The 19213-nt window shown below is 39.0% G+C and overlaps 1 protein-coding gene across 1 annotated transcript; it reads left to right on the forward strand.

Annotated features, from left to right (window-relative positions):
• The first annotated feature begins 6778 nt into the window (after positions 1-6778).
• On the forward strand, positions 6779-12179 carry prdm8b (PR domain containing 8b). The gene is made up of 4 exons (XM_041998338.1): positions 6779-7104; positions 9343-9568; positions 9988-10219; positions 10419-12179. The coding sequence occupies exons 2-4, from the start codon at positions 9350-9352 to the stop codon at positions 11654-11656; spliced, it is 1689 nt and encodes a 562-aa protein (XP_041854272.1). The 5' UTR covers positions 6779-7104; positions 9343-9349; the 3' UTR covers positions 11657-12179.
• Positions 12180-19213: the final 7034 nt, after the last annotated feature.

The following is a 19213-nucleotide window of genomic DNA, read 5'->3' on the forward strand; positions in this document are numbered from 1 at the left end:
AAATCGTTGCTGTTGGACAAAAACCTCCTATGTCCAAAATTCATGATTTTTTTTCTTCATAAATCAGTACTATTGGCCACCCTTTATGTCTCTCTGTTGTTTTACAAATATTTAACCAAGGATATATGATTAAAACACAATACCAAGTTTGATGACATTATGTCCAGTTATAACGAAACCATACAGTTTTTTTCATTTTTTAAAAAATGACAGTTTTGGAGATAAGAGGTTTGCGCCCGACAGCAGCGGAATACGACCACAAAGATCAGAGGCAGACCAGGAACCCCAGAAGAAGTTCTCTCCTGACACCATTAAATAGAGGAAATGTCCATGTTTGTGTACAAGTGCCAGTTACACACAGTTTTCTTCTTTTTATTCCTTGTGCTCATCATTTACTCGCCACTTGAATCTTTTCTCTCCGAACAGGGCTAGCACACACTGACTACACAAACACTTATTTTTAATTTTCTGTATTTTATTTCATGCCTTGTCTTGTCGTGCATCTGCAGCATGTTGTAATAAAAAGAGAAATGATGCCAACAAACTGGTTTCTACGTCTCTTCCTCCCTTCATAATGTCAGTTTCTTTCTTTCTTTCCTTTCAGCTACAATGACACTAAATCAGACTGTTAGTTTATATAACAAAAAAGATAAATCCATGAATATTTGAGCTCATCTGAGTTTTTGTGCCACACAGCTGATCCCAGGAATAATTTTGAAACAATAAGAGCAAAACTCAACATAAATATGACATTGATACCTGGAGTTTAGATGTAGAGTTTGTGTATAAAAGCTAAATTCTCTTTCAGGTTGTTGGAAAAAGGGAGAGATTTATTGTCATGTCAGACATCTAAGCTTTATGTTTTTATATGAATGTGTGTCTGTGTTTGTTAAAGAAGAAAATGTATTCAGCGTCATGTATTTAAGTTGGATTTGATTTATTAAACAGTTTTGTTTCAAACAATAACCGTCAGCATGCTCACAGCTGAGGGCTTTGACGTCTGGGTGAATAACCCGGATCAATGCACCAGCCTCTCCAGCTGCTTTTTTTCCTCCTCTTTTCTTTTCCAAAGCACAAAACATGCCTAATATTTGATGAGATGCGGTGACAGGAAGACAGTGGGGACGGGATGCAGCGCTGCCAGTTTCTGTCTGCTGAAATCCATTTTGTAAAAAGCTTCTGTTGTCATTCTGGTGATACGCTGAACAAAAGAGAGAGGAATTAACTCATCACTGGCTTCTGGATTACAAGAAGCAGACAAACGATAACGTTTGGGTCTGAAGTTGTTCAGGAGGAACCATTTCAACTGATGCAAAAAAAAAACATGTTGAGTCTTTTTGAGGTTAAAAACACCATGATCAGGCGAAACATTGCATAGTGATGGTGAATTAATCCTCTTTCATACAGTATTTAATAATAATTAGACCTGATAGAGGCTCCAGTTATTAAAGGGAAACAACTACTCATAATATCAGAGTTCATTTAATGAATATTATATTAAAAATTGAGAGTGAAGGTCTTTTCCCCTGTCATTCCTGTTGGTTCAGGATTCACCCACAGAGGCGGTTGTACCAGTTGGCCATTTACACACATTTAACCTAGTTTTCGTCGGGCTGATGGATCAGAGAGGACAGTTTCAGGAGTTTTTTCTGTAATTTGACTTACAACACCCTGAACAGTTTTGTCAATCTCCTCCACAACTGCCCTGATATTTGTGTCTGTTGTTGTTTGTCACCATTTTCCTCCATCCATAATTTTAAATCCTCAATCACAAAACTCTCAGGACATTTTACACAGTTGAGATTTCTTTCATTGAAGTAAAAAGTTCAAGTAAACTAAATTTTATTAACATAAGTCGGTAAAAATGAGCTGCTAGCATTTATTATGTCACTACGATACAGCAGCCATTTGTTTTCTGAAATACACTCATCGGCCATTTATTAGATACACCAGTTCAATGACTTATTAACAGTAATATCTAATCAGCCAATCACAAGGCAGCAACTCAATGCAACGTGGCATGGTTTTTGGTCTGAGTATTTACTGGGATTTTCACACACAACCATCTCTAGGGTTTACAGAGATGGTCTGCAGAAGAGAAAATATCCAGCAAGCAGCAGTTCTCTGGACCACAATGTCTTCTTGATGTCAGAGGTCAGAGGAGAATGGGCAGACTGGTTGGAGTAGTCAAATCAGCACTGGTTCCAACCAAGATCTGCAGAACAGCATCTCTGAACACACAACACGTCCAACCTTGAAGCAGATGGACTACAGCAGCAGAAGACACACCGGGTGCCTCCTGTCAGCTAAGAACAGGAAACTGAGGCTACAATTCACACACACTCACCAACACTGGACAATAGAAGATGGAGAAACGTTGCTGGTCTGATGAGTCTCCATTTCAGCTCCACATTCAGATGCTCGGCTCAGAATCTGCTGGAAACATCATGAAAACGTGGATCCATTCTGCCTTGTATAAGTGGTTCAGGCTGGTGGCGTAATGGAGTGGAAGATATTTTCCTGGCCCACTTGGGCCCCTTAGTACCGACATAACCTGGTTTAACCAGCACAGCCTACCTGAGTATTGTTGCTGACCATGTCCATCCCTTTATGACCACAGTGGAGCATCTTCTGATGCTACTTCCAGCAGGATAATGCACCATGTCACAAAGCTCAGATCATCTCCACCTGCTTTCTAGAACATGACGATGAGTTCACTGGACTCCAACGGCCTCCACAGTCACCAGATCTCAGTCCAGTAGAGCAGCTTTGGGATGTGGTGGAACGGGAGATTCTCATCATGGATGCAGCAACTGTGTGATGCTGTCATGTCAATATGGAGCAAAACCTCTGAGGAATGTTTCCAATACCTTGATTAATCTATGCTAGCAGGAATTAAGGCATTTTCAAAGGCAGAGTGTGAAAGGTGTGTGCTGTATAACATGGCCGGTGAGTGTAACAGATCTTATGTGTTGTGACTACAAAATATAATGGTTTTACCATAAAATGTTTGCATATATAGTTATGTTTCGGACTTATGTAAGATGTAGAAAACAAAGTGGTTGCTGTAGATTTCCTCATGATAAGTCAATATAGAACAAACTTTTAACAATCAAGCTCTGCATGATAAAGTTCATGTTACAGTCTCACTGTGCATCTTCTGTCCACACACTGATGATGTTTTGTATGTAAAATTCCTGTGGAAACTTACACTCTGTTGTATGTACCTGAACAAGGGAAAGCAGCGGTGTTGATCTTTTTTTTAGCATCTCGATCCATTACTTTCTTTTTCTAGAGCAGCAAACTTCACTTCTTCAACAGCTGTAACATACGTGTTGTTAGCCGTAGGTTACACTGTCTCAGCAGTCGCTGCTGGTGAAGATCAATTGTTAACAAGTGTTGCAAGAATCCACAGATAAAATGTTTATGCTTTAATTCACCAAACATCAACTTATTATCAGGCCCAGTAACAATTAATCATCCTATGTCCTCCATGCACCAATATGTGGTCCAATAATGACACAACCATCATTTTCTGGGTGTATTTCCTTGTTTTTCAGCATTTATTTTTTCTTGATTGCCTCATCTTACAAATAAAAAACAAGCAAAAAAAAAAAAAAAGATGGTGCATTTATCCTCAATGATGAGTTCAGGCCACCTAATGCAGCCTGTAACTGTAACTTTACTCAACCTTTCACCGTTATCCCAGAAAGCGGTTTTTAACCTCTATTGTTTGTGCAACATCACATTTTGTCATGCAAGGATGTTGCAAGCAGCAAAGCAATCCACAGCCTTCAAACTGTAGTCACTTCTCCATTTTTGAGGTGTGTGACAAGTTCACATTATGAAACAATGGAAGCAAATAACAATTTTTGAGACATTTATATGGGAATGTATCATTTATGGATCAATATTTCATACAATCACAAGGCTAATTATCACTAAGGGTGCATAAACTAACTTAACATCCATTTGTTTAAAGTTCTGAATTGCAGCAGAGCTGATATGTTGTGGTGGGCGGAGCCGGATCAGGCCACTTGACCAGACCATATGAGCAGATTCGGCTTTGGAAAAGGAGGCATCCTTGCTAACTTCTGTTTTAACAGGATTAATTTACATAAGCAGGAACTAATGTCATCCTGGTGACCTGAGCAGACTATGCTCTGTCTACAGAAAGGCTAAATAGCCACAGCTGTGGCTAAACTGGGTAAAATGTTTGTTTGCAGAAGTCATAATTCTGACTATCTTGAATCATCCATAAGATTATATTATAACTCCGGGCTGCAGAAGCTTTTTTATTGGATGAGTTTGGATTGTTTTTATAGTTTTATAGCTGTAAAATTCCCCTTCCCCTTGCTTTTCCTGATCTTTATCTCTTATGAATGTCAGTGTCCTGACTGCATAATCATAATGAAATGTGAAAATGGACTGAGGATCAGAAAACAATACAGCTGTCAAACAATCCAGATGCTTTGCAGCCACCGTGCTCCCTCAGCTGAGAATTTCTGTCCTAAAACACACACAAACACACAAACCCTCCCAGCAGCATCACACACTGCCTCTCACTGTCTGTTAGCATTTCATCACATTTCTAACAATCAGATCTATTTTATCCTGTTTGCTCCGTTGCATGTTCACGTTTCTGTGCACTAAAATTTAACAGAAAGATCTCTTTTAGTTCATTTAGCTAACACTGAAAGCTTATTTTAAACAGCATGAGTTTAAAGAAAAATGTTTTTGTTGCCTTTTTTTGTGTTTGGTTAAATTTAGGCTCCGGGAATTAAAATAAATAAATAAATAAAAGAATATCTTGAAAATCAATTTAATTTATTTTTCATTTTGTTTTATCTTTCTCTTCAGATATAACAGACAGACAGATGATTTTATTTGCCAATTAACCCTTTAAAGGGTAAAAGAGGAGTGTTTTCTCTGGACAACAATAATAATAATTATAATAATAATAATAAAAACAATAAGTTGATTTTTAACAAATGGTTTAGATGACAGTTAATATTACAGTATTGAAATAGTCAAAATGGAATAATAAAGACTAGTTTTAGTATCCAAACCAAGTGACAGAAATAACGCAGATTTATTTTCTGAATTTTTAATAAAACAGTCAGTAAAATTTTTCCTCTATCCGATGGCAGTCTGAGCTGTTAACAGGCTAAATTTGTACATAAATACAAATTATCCCTATAAATACATTTTGGATCCTGAATAATTTAAATTTCTAACCACATTATATGAACACATCCAGTTTTTTCAGACACACAGCATGAGGCCAGAAACCAGTAGCTCTCCGCAAACTGTGACAACTGTGTTTTATCCTTCACGGGTTTGTATTGTGGGCACATTTACTCTCCAACCAAAAATTTGGATTGCGCTGTTGATGCTTCAGATGATCTTTACTCATATTTGTCTTTAATATACTGCGATCTCAGGCCATCTGTAACAGGAAAAAAGAAAAAAATGTGGGCACAGGAGAGGTAAAGGATATATCTGAGGAGTTTCACACAAGAGAAAGGAAGTGAAAGAAGCCCATCAGTGAGCATAATTTTGCTTTAAGTAAAGATATATAAGAACAGTGAACAGCCGGTCAGCAACAGCCACCTTTCTGCCTTTTTTTCCCTTAAATCCACAAATAACTCAAGCTGTTTACTATAAACTGCAGAGATAATTAATACACAAGAATAAAAAAGCAACAAGTCTTATTCTGAAACAGAAACTTTGTTCTTTTTTCACAGAGAAAAATAACTTGACAGTAAGAATTTACTCAGAAGGCAAAAAAAAAAACCAAGATTGAAGATCATTCATATAAAGACATATATTATTAGATAAGCTGATTTGTACAATGACTAATTAGTGTAAATATAAGGTTGATGCATATGTGAGAAAATTTCACAATTTATCTAAAAATATGAGCAGGGAATTAAATAAAATGCATAAATAATTTAGCACTGGGCACAGAAGGTTTCATACATTTAGAAATACATTTTCCAAACTATTTAATATCTAATATTTGGAGGAATTATTCCAGTTATCATAATCCTTTGCTGTTTGCAAGCGTGCAAACAGCAGCTTTTTAACATCCTCACTCTGATCAGGCTGCACGTGAGCCTGCAGAATTGCCCCTTTGCAGAGATAAAAGTCCCAACATGAGTTTAGTTGCACCTGACCCGAAGCTTCTCTTCACTCTGACCTGAAGACATCAGCCTGTCAGCATGCAAATTATACACTGGCGCCCCCTAAATGATCCTAAACACAGTACAGACAGGAGCAGCAGAGGCAGGAATGATCCACTGCGCGCGGCTGGAGCGCACAGAGGGAAAAAGCACGAGACACGCGTTAAATCTGAATAAGTTGGTTTAATGTTAAAATACAACAAATGTCACAATAAATAAAACAGGTTACTTTTTTTTTGCGTTAAAAGTTTGGTTTTCATTCATTCTAAATTCTAATAATATTGATAATAATGAGAAAAAAGCTGAAACTCATCCCAGTTCCTCCATAACATCCCGCTGCTTAAATGTCACTTTATCCCAATACAACCAGCAACTATTGTGATTTGAATTACAATAATAATACGAGGGGGGAAGGTTTGGGGTGAGAAGGGTATTCACCCCCCCTCCTCATAAATCGCATCAAATGACAGTCGGCCAGTGAAGAGTTAAAGGGAGGAGACGGAGAGTGACACGCCTCATTGGGTAGATTATGCGTCGCAAACAAAAAGTGTGTGTCTGTGCGCCAGTCAGCCAGAGCATCGGGCCCCATCTGCACGCCTCTATCTTCCTCTCTGTCCCCCCTTTTTTAATCCGCCCAGCTCTGCCTGCCCGGACAGTGTCGGCGAGAATCTGCAGCAGCAGCAGCATCACCGGGGGGGGATGTACTGATCAGGAGAGACCGGAGCGCAGCACCATCTCCATCATCTCCGTCTCCAGCATTGGCATCCTTCTGCTTCTTTTCGGAGCTTTCCTTCTTTTTTTCTCTCCTTTTTCTTTCTTTTTGTTTTTTGTTTCCTCCGGGAGTGCATACGGGTTTTGAGTCTCAGAATCGCCCTTAAATCATTTTGTGGATTATTTCTCCTCCATCATCGACTGAAAGGTAAGCTTCTGCTGGATGAAAAGGAGCGCGCGTAGTTTGGATAGTTGGAAAAGATTTTATAGCGTTTGTTTTTGCGCCGTGCACACAGACACGCGCCCTGTGAGCGATGAAAGCGGCGCAGAAAATGAGAAAAATGCAAATAAATCTAACGCAGATGTTTCAGTGCAGGCGCAGTTCCGTCACGGCGCTGATTTAGGGGCAGTTTTGTGCCTGGCACCGATTTAGCAGATGGGTTAAACATCCCCTCCCCTCCACCTCCACCTCCACCCGCAGTGGGGATGAACGTGAAGGCGGCTGCTTTCCTTCACACCTGCAAACATACAGCAGTTAACCTATTTTTCTTTTTCTTTCATTCAGTCTCCTGCTATTTAGCTCAGCTTTCTTCCGGATGGGGGGAAGTCAGTATCTGTCTGTAAAGAGCTGCGTTCTGCTTGTGTGGCACCGGAAGCTAATTGTTTAGGCTCGTAGCGCAGCGTCAAGAGCCGCTTCAGAGCGCTTTTCTGGGGGGTTATAATTAAACAGTTTTATTTAAGTACAACACAGACTTTTATTTTCTCTAACAGAACTGAAAATAAGAAGCCAAAAATTAGCCGAAGAGCATCTTTTTCTCTGCGCGTGCAGTCAGGAACCAGCCGACCGGAGTTCATCTGTTCCCAAAATTAACCAACAGCTTAAAAATCACACTTCATGTGCCCTAATTATTCCGCACAGATGCACCAAATCTTGTTTCACCACTCGGATTCCGCGCAAAAATGACACACCAACTTTTAATTTTTTAATCATATATTTTTTTCACGAGCTGCGTCACAATTTGGATAAGTAGGAATTTATTATCTTTCTAATTATGTTTCCATTTTTCTAAATAAAAGAAAGCCGTAAAGACCCAGAACACACCAATATAGAGTTGTCTTGTTACTTTATTTATAATATTAGAATATAACTAAAATAGCTACCCCCCTCACACACACGCGCGCACACACATACACACACGCACATACTAAACAACATTATTATCTATTCAGTTTAAAAATGTTCCACTTGAGCAAACATAAAAATCTGTCTTTTTCCTTATATCTTTTCCTCTTAATTTCTTTGACTGTCCATCGTTGCCTCTTCAACCCTGAACCTGAACGCATCAAGTGCGGAGGTTTCCATGTGCACTTTCAGCTGGATTTAAAAGGAAAGGAGAAAAAGGAGGCGGAGGAGAGGAGAGAGTGAAAGAGCCGCCTAAACACACATATTCTGAGGTTAGAAAGGGAGAAAAGAAATAATTAACTGGTCGTGCTGCTTTAATTACAGTCTCAGAGGGGGAAAGTGGTGGATTATGGTAATGAGGTGACATACGCTGCCGCTGCGCGAGAAGGAGAGAAAAGGTTGGATGACGGGAAATCACTGACTTTGACGGCGCACTTGAAACCCATTGGACATGGTCTCTGCTGGACTAAACCAGCTCCAGAGGCAGTTCAGTCTTTATGTGGAATAACAATAATGCTTTTTATATTTTGATTTTAGATCAATTCTGTAAGTTCCAAGAGAACCGTGTTATTTAGAGAATGCATGAAGACAAAAAAATGAAATAAATCAAACTAAAAAATATAAACAGGATATTATTAAACAGAAAATTTTAAAGCCTTTAGGAATAATTAATTAATATATATGAATAGATATTAATGAATAATTAATAGATATTATGGGATAATTATGTTATATTATTGTTTATTAATTATAAATGCAGCTAATCATGGCAATTACAGAACAACAACTGGAAGCTTGCAGAGGCCTAAATAAGCATTGAGATAAAAACAACTAATAATATAATAATTAATTAATAATTGATATAATAAATATTATTATTAAGAATATTAAAAATGGTATTGATAATAATAATAATGATAATAATAATAATAATAATAATAATAATAATAATAATAATAATATCATTATTATTTTTATTATTATTATTATTATTATAGAATAATTTACTTAATCATATTCTTAAATTATTGCAGGTTTAAATATATTAAAACGTGAAAGGAAGGGAATAAAAGAAAAGAAAAAAAACGGGCTCTTGAACGAAAAGATTTATTTCCTCTCAGCTGTGGATCAACATGTTTGCATAAACAACAATTTCATTTGTAATTTTATTATTTATTTGTTTGTGAATGAAAATGTAAAGGAAGGTGTTTGACGCTGGAAGCGCGCGCCCTGATGTGTGCCGTGTTTTCCGTGTTCCCGCAGAGTGAAAATGGAGGAATCCAGCTCTCAGAAGTTCGCGTGGGATGGGGACGCCAAAGCAGTGCAGCAGTGTCTGACGGACATTTTCACGAGCGTCTACACGACGTGTGACATCCCGGAAAACGCCATATTCGGGCCGTGCGTGCTGAGCCACACGTCGCTGTACGACAGCATCGCCTTCATAGCTCTGAAGTCCACCGACAAGCGCACAGCGCCTTACATCTTCAGGGTGAGTCCACTTCAGTCGTTTATCCCCTCTTTTTTCTCCATTAGCAAATTCCTTTCTTTAGTACTTAAAAAAAACAACAAACAAACAAACAAACAAACGACAACAACAACAAAAACTAATTCTAACAAATATACTCTAATCTGACTTTTTTTTTCTTGTGATGATTTTAGGTAAATTTTTATTGACAGACAAAATGAAAAAGCAACGTGTCTAACTGTATTTTAATTAAAGTATTTTAAATAATCTATTCACATGTCATATTGTTGTGTTTGAAGAAACATGAAGCCTCTGCTGTGATTATTTGGACTAATTCTTTATCTGCTGAGTGAAAAATAAACCTTTTAAGTGTAATATTACTAAAAAATGTTTATCACAAACTGCTCTTATTAAGCATAAATGTGCATGCGTGTGTTGTGCAGGTGGACACCTCAGCAGCCAACAGCACCTCAGAGGGTCTGATGTGGCTGCGACTGGTCCAGTCTGCCCGGGACAAAGAGGAGCAGAACCTGGAGGCCTACGTGAAGAACGGCCAGCTCTTTTACCGCTCGCTGCGCCGCATCGAGAAGGACGAAGAGCTGCTGGTCTGGTACGGCAAAGACCTCATCGACCTGCTGCTGCTGAGCTCCAGCAGAGCACCAACCAAGAGCAAAGGTGAGCTGGTTGAGATCAAACTTCAGCTGAATGAGTCACATCATTTAACATTTTCTATAGTTTAAATCTTATTTCACATCATGTAGGATGTCTCCTCTTGGAGCAGGAACACACTGAAAACTATTATTTCTGAATGACAGTACAAACCTGGTTGTTCTTGCTCTTTGGTCCATTTTTAATTGTATTTCTACCTTCTCAGGTTCGTCCCATCACTCTTGTCCTGACTGCAGCCAACGGTTCCAGTTTGAGTTCCCATTTTTGGCCCATCTCCGGTTCCGCTGCACCAAAAGACTGCAGAGCATCACCGGAGCCGATGAAGAGCCAGGCAAAGAGACCAGCACAGAGAGACCAAACACCACCTTGACCAGGACCAGCCCAAAGCTGGGCCGCTCCGAGGGCTACGGCAGTCCTCAGGACAGCAACAAACCCTCCACAGACTTTCACAACTTGGCCCGGGATCTGGAGAAGAACCGGACCAGTCCGCCGAGCGACAAGGAGGCCGAGATCTGCAGCGAGAGCTCAGGGAAGAGGAAGTTCTCGGATATAGAGGACAGGGAGAGCCGAGGATCCGGCCTTCCTCAGTCCAAGTCTAAAGAGGAGCTTGGAGCTTCTGCACAGAATTACAGAGGGGCGTACGGCCTGGAGGAGAACCACAGGTCCTTCTCCCCACCGGGCTCAACGGAGCATGTAGAGGCCAAACGCAGCGCCTTCACGGAGGTCAAGAAATCATCTCAGAACCTCAAGCATCACAGCAGCAACAAGAACCTCCAGAGCGCCAACTCTGAAAACAAAGACGGTGGCCGTCCCAGCAGCAACCCTCCAGAGAAGCACCTGAACATCCGGCAGGTGCTCTCTGAGACGCAGCCAATGGGCAGTGCTTTCACCTCTGTCGGCCAGCAAAGCAGCAGCGGCGAGAGGAAGAGCGCCTTCAGCCAGCCGTCTCGCTCCTTCTCTCAGATCTCGCCGCTGGTGATGCCCCCGAAGCTGCTGGACTGCCACCCAGCAGTGGGCGACACCATCTCCTCCAACAGACTCTACCAGGCCGACCATCTCGCCGCCAAGCTACAGGGCGCAGAACTGGGCGCCAACTGCCCCGTGCCGGGCGCCATGGGCAAGCAGAATCCCTTTGTCTATGCCACCGCCTTCTGGCCCAAAAACTCCAGCCCCATCCAGCTCCAGATGCCCTCGGCCCTCACCCTGCTGCCTCCCTCCTTCACCTCCCTGTGTCTGCCGGCGCAGAACTGGTGTGCCAAGTGCAACGCCTCCTTCCGCATGACCTCAGACTTGGTTTACCACATGCGATCCCACCACAAGAAGGAGTACGCCATGGAGCCCCTGGTCAAGCGGCGGCGCGAGGAGAAACTCAAGTGCCCCATATGCAATGAGTCCTTCCGGGAGCGGCATCACCTGTCACGTCACATGACCTCCCATAACTGACTGTTTCCATCTATAAAGGGACGGGCTTATTGAACAAGAGCTGCCTGGATTTAAGCTCTGGAACTGAAGCTGGCCTCTTAAAAACACAATAAAACACTCCTTGCACTTGTTTTCACTCGTTCTTCAAATACCTTTTTTGGTCTGTTTACTTTTTCTCCCCTGTTAAAAAAAAATGTCATTTTGAGTGTATGCAAATGCATTTTGACTTAAATGAATCTATTTATAAAGCACTTAAACATTTGAGACTAAGGGAAGATTTAAATATGTGTAAATGTACAGTAAACTGTATTTTATATCCTACAAATGCAAATATAGAGATGAATTATGACGTAGTCACACATCATGGTTTACAAGGCAGCATTTTTCCATGTTTATGATGAATAAGGACACAAATTGGGGAAATTATGTCAGACTATATTTCAGAGTGCATGTAATATTAAATGATAATGTTTTAAGATGCAGTCTACACATTACGGTGTAAATAATGTTTGATTTGAAATACAAAGTGTCATATTTTGTGTCAGTGGGGAATAGTTTTGGTGTTTCTTCCTTTTTGCGGAAATTTACTACTTGATAGTTTATCTAATCATGTTGAATGCATTGACAATAAAATAGCTTTATTTTCAACAATGCCATTTCTGTTTTTTTTTTTTTTTAACTTAAACTGAAATATAAATAATCTATACTTCTGTTCAGATTTTTTTTCATTTATTAAGGGAATTAAAAATTCCTTTTAATAAAATAAGGAATATTTTATCTAAATAAATTTTTCTAAAAGTAAATAAATAAAACTATGTAATTTTACTTTTAATGTAGAAAAATCGAGGAACCAAAACCCCTTCAAATATAAAATTATATATTCCCTATATTTTTAATAAAATTCATATGGTTAATGATTAATTGTATTTCTTTTCAAATATAAATTTATTATTATTATTATTATTATTATTAATAATAATAATAATAATAATAATAATAATAATAATTATATTATTATTATTATTATTATTATTATTATTATTATTATTATTATTAATAATAATAATAATAATAGTTGGCAGACATTAATAAAATTAGTCGGTTCTCTTTAAGCAGAGAGAAAACATGAAGGCAGTGTAATATTTTTAAATTTATCATCCATGTTGACAACATCACCAACACTAATAATAAGCTGAGAAATGGATTTCTAACCTGCAAACCGTCGGTTTGTCGGCTTCTGAGGGCAGGACGTAGGAAATACGTTTCTTTTTTCTTTTCTTTTTACCTCCACACTTCACCTCTGCATCTGGAAGTTAGTGATTAAAAAAAAGAAAGAAAGGAAGAAGAAGAAGAAGAAGAAGAAGAAGAAGAAGAAGAAGAAGAATGAGAAGAAGAAGAAGAAGAATGAGAAAGCACCTCGATGAGATTTCCTTTTCAGGAAACGAGCTGCGGTCATAAAATATGAAGTCATTTAATATTGTTTTAATAAATTAACTGATTAACAAAGTCATGTTTCCTTTCCAGTGTAAGACAGAAAAAAACTTACCTGTAGCGAAGTTCTTTTATACATTTATATTTTAATCATTCTTGCCGTCTGTACTGAAAAAAGAAAAATCCAGTCTTTTCACATATGAAGTATTCTGGAATATTTCTGTAAATTTCTGTCATTTTTTCTTTGGAATAGTTTTATGCAACTGATGATGATAAACACGTTTTAATAGAATAATAATAAGGGGGGAAAAGGAAGAAGAAAAATAAAATAAATCGACTTTCTGGCCATTTCCGGACTGAAAAGAATCAGCGCATGTACAAAGTAATTCAAGCGCGCCCTCAAGTGGCCAAAATATGAACTACATAACAGAGACGTTCACTGACACATGAGTTTGTGATGAGCTAAGAGGTGAAGTTTGCAGGAAACCAGCTCAAACATGGCTAAACAAGTTTATTATTATTATTATTGTTGTTGTTGTTATAATAATAATAATAATAATAATAATAATAATAATAATAATAATAATAATAATAATAATAATAATAAAGCATGTGAGGAAAATCATAACCAGACGCCTGGGTGAGTTCAGGTGATCATACGAGTCGGACCAAACTAAAGTTTCTGTTTTTGCAGAGCTTCTGATCGCAGTGGGGTTGGGGGTTTATTATTGATTAGTATTTAGAACACAAAGGTGAAAGAGGAAGTTAAAAGTTTTATGGGAAAACATTTCCATTTATCCTAAAAATCATTCACACAATAATCCTAAAATAATCATCCCAGAAAATTTTAAATTAGCTCGTTTTTTTTTATCACTGACAATGAGGAAAACACAGGACCATGCCATCCTAAACTCTTGCTGTTGGTTTTGCTCTAACTGCTTGTTTCTCGTTTATGTTGTCTCCTATGATTCATTTACTGTCCATCAAAACTGTCGATTTGTGCATGTTTTGAAATATTATTGAATGTGTGCTGCCAGACTTTTTACTTTTAGAACTTTTTAGCTAAGTTCTCCAAGATGCTTTTCATTTATTTTTAAATAACTTAGATATGTGGTTTAATCAAGTCAAAGAAAACACAAGTGGATTTAGATTTCACATTTTTTTAATAAAGCAAAACTAATGACAAAAGAAACATGAAGAAGTACTCCCAAAAGAAACATTTAAAATTTCTTTACGTGCATTGTTTGTGTTAAACTAGACAGACAGACTCGCCAGCTTTCATCATATCTGTGTAATTATTCTTTAAATTTGATCTTAGAAACTGTAGCATTGAGAATATTTATCATCCCTGTAACCTGAGCTCAGGACTGGAGGAGAAAAGAATCCCAGCTGGAGATAAAGCCACATAAAGAGGTAAGAGGAGTGGAAACAGCGTGATGTCGTAATGCTCACATAATGATAAATTACAGCACCGGTGTTCATGTCTACACATAGATCATCTTGCATGTGCACACTCCTCTGCTGTCACTCATCCAAACAGGTCAGTGAAGGCATGTGATTGACCAGAAAGGGAAGGCATGGCTAACTATCCTCATCCCCACAAACACTTCTGTGATATTTTGTGCCCTCGTGCTTCTCTGCTTGTGTCATCAGCACTTCTGTGGCCCAACTTCCCCTGCCCGACACATTAGTCACTGCATCACTCAGCACCGAGCAGCGTGGGACAGTTTATATCTCTGCTAAGCTGGCGCTTCCATTTGGCCTCCTGCCCTGGTCACACTACATTTTTATATTTCAGGCATTTAGCTGACTGTCATCTGCAGAGAGCTGGCAGGGAAATGAGCAAGCAGGTAGAGAGGCCTCGGACAGAGACATAGGCCATCTCTGGATTCACAAAATGCGTTTATACTCAACGCCAAGTGATGCAAACTCATAGCGTAGAGATGTACCTGAAGCCGTGTAATTCTCTCTTCTTACCAGGCCTGAACAGTCTAAACACGTCCATATGGGGTGTTTGCTTTTACATGCCCAAAAACCTATAACGAGATCATTGCCTGCAGACCTTGAGGGTCCCTGTTCTGCAGGTTTTTGATGTTTCCTGTTGCAGCACACTTGATTAAAATTAAATATTTCTCCAAAACCTTTTTTTCAAGATCTGCACCTGCCTCATATTTAATGAGCCAATAATCTAAATCAGGCGTGTTGCAGCAGGGAAACATCTAAACAACCTGCAGAGCAGTGGTCCTCAAGGTCTGAAGCTGAAGATCCCTGACCTACAATAATTTTTGTAGCATATGCAGCCGTTCATGGTTGAGCAACTAACTGCATTTGTATCTGCAAAAATGGTGTCCATGAAAGTTATGTTTAAGGAATGCATTTTAATCCCAACTATGATCTTTTTCCAACCGTAAGGTAGAAAATATACCTGCTTTTAAATATGTGTATACGTTTATCATGGCTGCCTGGGGTATTTTGCGTTTGTTTGAAGCATAATTTGTGTTCATTGCCAGAAAGTAGCGCTATGCAATTACAAGCTGCAACATGCAAACGGCCTCTAGGGGGCAGTGTAGAGACTTATTCGACCTGATGTAAGATAATTGTTGACAGTGATGGTTTTAGACGTAAAAAATCACTAAAGTTTTGTTCACACGTCAGGTTCTTTTTTTGTATAATAATTGTTTGTGTGGTTGTCCACATTATAATTTAAATACAACTTACAGAGTCCGGTGTAAACAGTCTGTGGTCCTGAAGTGAGCCATATGAGCAGAACAAGATATGTCACCTCAATGTGTACTTACTATACACTTCAGCTTATGGTTAATTTACATTTGCTCTTATGTTCCGCTTCTTCTGACGCAGAACTGGGACGTCCATCTCATTCCGATGACATGAAAGTCAGATGAAACGTCCTTTCTGACTGAGGACACTTTTGAAAAACATCGGATCTGATTTAGTACCACATATTTGATGGTCTAAGCTGAATTTGAAAAAAGAAAAATTAGATTTGTGTTGTTCAGACTTTCATAAAAAAAATCACACACATAGGTCACACTTTTATCTGCAGTGTGAACGTAGCCAAGACATCTGTAGCTAATCGAGATGCTGCTATTCCTCACAAAGACCAAGCAAAGCAACATATCACTCCAGTTCTGGGATCTCTACACGGACTTCCTGTGAGATAAAGAACTGATTTAAAATGTTGCTGCTGGTGTACGAGGCCACCAGCTGAGTCAATGCTGCTCTCCATCCTTTAGTTAGTTAGTTATTCGTTACATTTAGTTGTTCTGCTTCTGTTATCTGGAACAAACTACCAGAAAACCTGACGGAGCTTAAAACTTCTTACTTGCCATGCCACCTGTACACTGATGATCGTCATCGTGCTGAGGATGATGATGTATTTCCTGTTTGTACTGTACTGCACATTGTGGCCTTGTGTATGAAAAGTGCTGTATAAATACATTTTCCTTGCCTGTGATTTTGCCACTACAACACACACACTGGTTCAGAGCTGTTGTGGAGAGGGTGAAATATGATGCTGCTCAAACAGCAGTGTAGCTAAAGCCAGTGAGACTGAGTATAGTGACTTAATTCCACTTATTCTGTTGGCTGACATGCTGCTGAAAGCTGGTCCAACTGGTAGAAAAACATCTTTAATGAAACATGGCTGCAAATGACTTTTCAGCAGTCGGTAACAGGAGCCACCAACTTTGTCCCTGAAGGATTCGGTTAGTGCAGCAAACTCACAACAGAGGAGCATGCAGAGTTCAGCTAATAAGGCTGTGAAAGAAAAGTTAGGATCAAAAGTATCGATTTCACATAACTGGCCTGCAGCCACGCATGCACAAACACACACAAACACACACCACCGTTTTTACTAAGGTTTGCACAAGGCCAGCTCCTCCTGCTGCTGTCTGATTAGGATATCGCGGACTCATCATAATTTTTCGAAGGTCTAAATATACACAAACAGCACCGTCTCCTGTGTACTTGTACTATTTCTGACCCACAATGCACTCAATCTACAGGTCTGCTGACAGGGACAAATTTACACATCATGTCCACTCTTAGATGACCCTTTAACCACATGCTGTTCTGTCTTTCATGAACTCCGCCTGACTTCAGAGTCTCTTGCAGCCTTCATATTGCGGTAAAGGTGAACACTGTTTACCTGCCTCCAACTCTGCAGCTGCACTTAAACACAAAAACATATTGCTGGAAAATATTCAATTATATTATACAGGAAGTGTGTTTATAATATGAGGCAGGGCCAGACTGGGATTAAAAACTAGTGCTGCATTTTGTCCCAAGCAAACACATCCCAGTTAGCACAAAAGCACAATAATAATAATAATAATAATAATAAAAATAATACATTTTATTTCAAAGTGCCTTTCAAGAACTCTTTAAAACATTAAAGTAACAACATTAAAAATAAGACAATAAGGAATAAAAACAACATACGAAGTGCATTTAGAGAACATAAAAAATGGATGAATGGTAGAGTAAGTTTGCAGTTTAGTGGTTACAACGAGGATGCAGTTGCGAACAGGTGAGGTTTAAGTCTGGATTTGAAAATGGCCGGAGTGTCAGAGGTCCTGATGTCTGGTGGCAGAGTTCCAGAGCTGAGGAGAAGGGCGACTGAAGGCTAGCAGATCTCAAAACATCATAATATCAAGGATCTTTTACAACATTAAACAACACAATAGGACTAATGATGCAACTCATACAGTCAACTTTCATAATCTATTAAAACTATCGTCCCGTATAAAGTGAAATACCTCTAGATCGGGCTGGAGGTGACTATATTCATCCACGTCCTCACATTTAGCACTAAGAGAATGACAACATGTAGCTCCCACTGCAAATGAGGATGGAGGACAGAGTGCAGAGGATTCACAGGCTGTACGGGCTGATTATTGATTCAGCTTCACTCATACAGCACCAATTCAAAACAAAGCCATGTCAAGGCGGTTTTAAAGATGCAGTCTGATTCAGTAAACTGCTCAGAAGCTGATATGTTCAGAGCTTTGGCTTGAATTCTGTGTTAAAATATGCCATCCTTTGCATCTGTTTCCTAAAGATAACCCAGATGGCAATTTGACATTTAAGTGTGATCATGACAAACTACTGAATCCTTGCTGATGCCAGACGTTGTAACCAGGTTACATGAGCTGAATTTGGATCCACAAATTACTTCGTTTCTCTGAAATGTTGGTGCTTTCACTTTCTCTTTCTGTCTGGTTAGGTGTAGGCTTGAAAAAGGATGGTTAGGGTTAGAGATGTAAAGCGCCACCTCTCGGCAAAAGATACAAATGTGATGTAGAAACAAAACTCTCACTGAAATAATTTAGTTTGATTTCAGTGCTGGTTATCAAGAAAAGAAAGAAAATATATTAATTTTTCCCTGGTTTGACGTCATTGAGGGCAAAATGTGGACTTACAAGGAAAAGGCAGGAATGGGAAGAATAAAATAAACATTATTAACAAAACCAAAAACATAGATGTTACAAGGCAGAGAAATCCTACAGAAATCCAACTGCAAGCAGAACAGAACATGAAGAAGCTGAAAGCATGAGCACAGCCGTTCAGACTGTCCATTCATCCCACTACAAACTATTCCCCACATGGAGGATTCGCCAGCTGATGCATTTCAGGCTGCACCTTAACATGCTTCACAATGAAGAGCCAGGTGGAGGAGGATAATTTGCTTGCCAGGCATCCTTTACAGGAAAGACAATCGCAATGACGAGTTGTTGTCGCGAGCTCCAAGCTCCATGCTACAGAGAATGCACATGAGACTGGGCTTTGTCGGCCATGTTGGGGAACTCAGGTCCTGTTTCCATCTCACTATGTTTAAAACATGCCTAAAACATGAGAGGCACATGAGAAGCGATGAGTCGTTAGGATGCAGAAACACTAAATAATAACTAAAATATAAATAACAATGAATGAAGTTCAGGTTTAGATGTTTCCACCTGTTTCAGTCTCAGACGTCAGTGTTTACCTGGTGTTTGGTGGACGTTCCTACACCTGTCACAGATTTAAGAACTACAGATGATCAAGATCCCCATCATACTAAAAATGTATTTACTTAAATATTTACTGTTCTAATATTTTGTTTCTGAAATCAAATATATTATATGTTCA

This window comes from Melanotaenia boesemani, chromosome 11 (assembly GCF_017639745.1).
Source record: "Melanotaenia boesemani isolate fMelBoe1 chromosome 11, fMelBoe1.pri, whole genome shotgun sequence".
Classification (NCBI taxonomy): Eukaryota; Metazoa; Chordata; class Actinopteri; order Atheriniformes; family Melanotaeniidae; genus Melanotaenia; species Melanotaenia boesemani.